A 3910-nucleotide genomic window follows, 5' to 3' on the forward strand; every position below is an offset into this window, starting at 1 on the left:
AGAAACTTTTTTCTTCTCGTCAACTCGTACACTTTATGTGTTGTGTCTAACTCGGACTTCTCGCCCGTGGATGACTTGAGCTACCTAGCTCTTGAATTTTTCTCAAGAAGAAAAAAAGACGATCAACGTACAAAGCGCTCTATCTTTACAAAGTTCTAGAGCAGTGCCGGATAGGAATGTTTACTACGCCTGTGACATGGAAACTTGCAAGGGTTTGAATCGCGTTGGATGTTTTCAAAGACATTTCTAACACATTAAGTAGACTAGTAATTACAAAAGGCAAAGGTCAGAGTGTACAATGTAACATGCAAACATATCATACATAACATCTCAAAGACCACCGACAAGACATGAGCAGCACACTCCGACATCACCACCCACTACCCCGAGCAATATTACACAGCATCTCTTAAACCTGTCTCTCCATACCACATACATCCAATGATTCAATCATCTAGTTGATAGACATGTAAATAACCTTACTTCCTCCACCACAATTCCGACCTACTCACCGTATCTTCTCCCCCAACCCCACACCCTTCTTCCTCGCCTGAACAACAGCATGCAGACACCTCCCCACAGCCTCCAAATCCCCCAACAGCGTAACATGGCCGCGGTCACTCGACACCACACCCCCCTTCACAACGCTGTATCCAGAAGGCACCATAGCCGCTCGGGCCAGTACAACGCCATCTCCACTCGCAAACGCAAGCTCATCGTATACATCTGCGCGCTTGATGGCTTCTCTGCTTTCCACCTTCGCGCCGTATACCGTGGGGATGGATTTGCCGTAAATCAGGGCGATGGGGGGATACCGGTTTGCGGCCGTGTGTTCAGGCCGGTGATCGAGTTCTTGCTTGAATTTCTTGACTTCTGCAAGAGTGCGAGTTAGGTACTCAATAGCCTTGTTGTACGGGATCGTAACGTGAGTTGCGGGGTTAGGTTCTTTGGAGGTTTCTGTGGCCTGGTTGTTGCCCATTTGCGGGCCCATACCCGCTTGCTCGACGCTGCCTTCTGCGACGGCGTTTGTGGCGTTGCGAGCCACATCGGATGCGTCTTTTGCGGAGCTATTTTTGCGGGGAGGAAACGTAGGGAGGACGTTTGAGACGGCATTCATGAGGCCGCTTACGCTGAAGGTGCTGTCTTTGGAGGGCTCGGGGCGCGGCAGGGGTGCTGCTATGCAAGGGGATAGGCGGCATTCCTTCCAGGTGTTTACGTCAAAGAAGTCGACGGGATATTCCTCTTTGGTGTATTTGTTGATGAAGCACTTTCCGTCGAGGGGCAGCAGTGCGTAGGACGTGCGGATGCTAAAGTTTACTTGAGCGGTCAAGACACGAGAGGACAAGAGCACGTCGTCCCCGTTGCGGAAGGGACCGAGGATATTGACACATCGCTGAGGTACTCCAGCGTATACGATTCCAGCAACAAGATCAGGACGCTGATTGATCACATGGCGGGTGATTAGACCACCTAGTGAGTGTGCAATCATCGTAGCGCCCCGCTTCTCTGGAGGTACTCCCGGCTGATTACAAGGCAGTGTTTCAAGAAACTTAATCATCTGCCTGCTGAGAAAATGTGGCGATAGTCTCCAATCGTACCCGTAGTTGTGTACTCTCAGCTTCCCCTCTTTAGCGTTATCGCTCGCCCTCAATCGCTTGAAAAGGCGTTTTGCAATATCAACAGGTCCAATGTGCGTCAGCATGCCACTGGGAATAATGGTTTCATGCATTTTCTCATCGGCATCTGGATCAAGAGGTACCTCAAGATCTACTTTTCGTAGATTCAGTCCAACCTTGATAGGTACCCACAACTGCCGATGAGGAGGTTCCGCTGACCGCAAAACAGAGCCACGGTAGCCTCCTAGTATCACCAGATCTCCCTCTATTTCTTGGAGAGCCTGTGTGAAGTATGGATGCAGCTCATTCTCTGCATCACCAGGGCGGAGTGAAGAACGCTTCGGTTTTAAAGAGTCACTGCGTGGTGTCGGCCCGGATGCGCTTCCACGAAGACCTGTTCGAGGAGTAGAGCTTTCCTCGGCATCACGTGCTTTAGATGCAGTGCTGGAATTGCGGTTCCTGAACAAGTCGGTACTGGAACTCAGGTTAAAATTGTGGAGCGAGGGACTTGGAAGCTTGAAGTTCGAGTCTTGCCAACTGTCTTTCAGAGCCTTGAGTCTACTGTTGACCTGTTCATGTACACTTTCAAAGCGCGAATCGTCGCCCAAAGAAGACGCAAGGGATCGCGTTCGATACAAAAGCAGGGACCCTTCGGAGTTGGACCGACGCAGCCTAGGCGCCGGCCGTTCGACTGGTGTTTGACTGGTTGGAGAAAGAGTGGATGAGCTGCTGTCGCTAAATTCACGCTGTGGTACTGGAGCAGTGTTGGACCGCTGAGAAGCATTTGAAAAATTGCTCTGCTCGTTTCCAGAGTCGTTAGGTGCGGACTGACGGGCGCCATCGTGCTGTGGTATGTTCTGAGGTCGTGGTGGGTTGGCAAGCGTATCCCGCCTCCTCTTACTAGATTGCTTTGGGGCAGTATCCACTGATGAAGATGACAGACTCGGTAGCGAAAAATGCATGTCTTTGTAAGACTTGGTAAGCGAGGCTGGTATATTAAAGTTTATGTATTTGCGCACAGCCTCGCCCATTGAACTTCCCGAGGACGCCCGCCTTCGTCCACTATGCAGGTGCTGGCGCAGCAGAGCGCGATGATCACCCTGCTTCTCCTTCTGGAATGTCTTTGGGCCGGCGCGCCATGGTGAAGGAAGGCGCGTTAGCGGATCCGATTGTTGCCCACGGTCGGCATTTCTTGCCGTCTGGACAGGCGCTGGCTTGGAGTCGGGTTTTTCGATATGCTTGGATGTCACTGTCGGTGACTCTGGCATGCGTGCAGGCGATGCCGGTGTTTTTCGTTCTGGAGACGTTTCGGCAGCCTCCTGCCAGCCGTCGAAGAAGGCCCCATCTTCGGTCGCGTCGAGAGCCGCAGCTTTTTCCGCAGCCGGTGTCTTTGGGGAGGTGAGACGCGTCTGCTGTCTGCCAATACTGACGCCTATGGCTGACTGCACTGTCTCGAGTTCCAAGGCCCTCTCCTCTGGCGTCTCGTCCTCGGAAGGAGTGAGGTCACTGTCGATGATAGAGGCGAATTGGATCTCGGCGAGGGCATTTTGGCGGCGAGGCTGGCTGCTCGCTGCATTGGGTGCTGGCTCTACCATGTTGTTATTGGTGGTGGGTATTTGCGTGGGCTGCGATCATGGCGAAAGAGCCGAGTCGAGTCGTCATGCCTACGGTACCTTGCTCATGTCGTTGTGTGGCAGTGTTAGCTATCCGCCCACTGCCGAGGGCAAAGGACACTGTAGGCCTTTGACCTGGCGGAGAGACCTATCTCGACTCCTGCCATCTCTTCAAAGATAAAGCGACGGTCGCTACTGTGTCTGGAAATGGCGTGAAAACTGCAATGGCGACACGACTTGATGGAAACGTTAAACGTCACATGTGAAGCGCGTCTTTGTCGCCGATTGCGTCTGCCCAGCCACCAGCCACAAACGCCACGCTGCGCCTTAGTCAGCTCATCTTGCTCACATGTGAGAATTGACCAATAAGACAATGCGGGATGAGCTCTCCACCTGCTAGAGCACTACTCGATTGCAAAGATAGTCAAGATGTGCACAAAATCTCCATCACACCAAAGAACTCCTCATGCGGCTACGTCATATGTTACAGCAAATTCCGAATACTACAATGCCAGCACAGCAATAGCGACGACTAGAGTAATCCGTCTCTAGACGAAAACAGACAGATGAAGTGGTAGATAAGACGGCTTGTAGCATGCTCTAGGCATTCACAGGTTCTTCCAACTGCCGGCATCTCACTCGATACGTCCGTTCGCATTTCTTGGGAAAAACGCAGGGATT

The 3910-nt window shown here is 52.0% G+C and overlaps 1 protein-coding gene across 1 annotated transcript; it reads right to left on the reverse strand.

The window, feature by feature from the left end:
- Nucleotides 1-288: 288 nt before the first annotated feature.
- Nucleotides 289-3223, reverse strand: PSV08DRAFT_214232 (uncharacterized protein). Its single transcript, XM_014220200.1, has one exon. The coding sequence runs from the start codon at nt 3209-3211 to the stop codon at nt 509-511; it is 2703 nt and encodes a 900-aa protein (XP_014075675.1). The 5' UTR covers nt 3212-3223; the 3' UTR covers nt 289-508.
- Between the last annotated feature and the right edge of the window lie 687 nt (nt 3224-3910).

Source organism: Bipolaris maydis, assembly GCF_028858645.1.
Source record: "Bipolaris maydis strain C4 unplaced genomic scaffold PSV08scaffold_1, whole genome shotgun sequence".
Taxonomy (NCBI): domain Eukaryota; kingdom Fungi; phylum Ascomycota; class Dothideomycetes; order Pleosporales; family Pleosporaceae; genus Bipolaris; species Bipolaris maydis.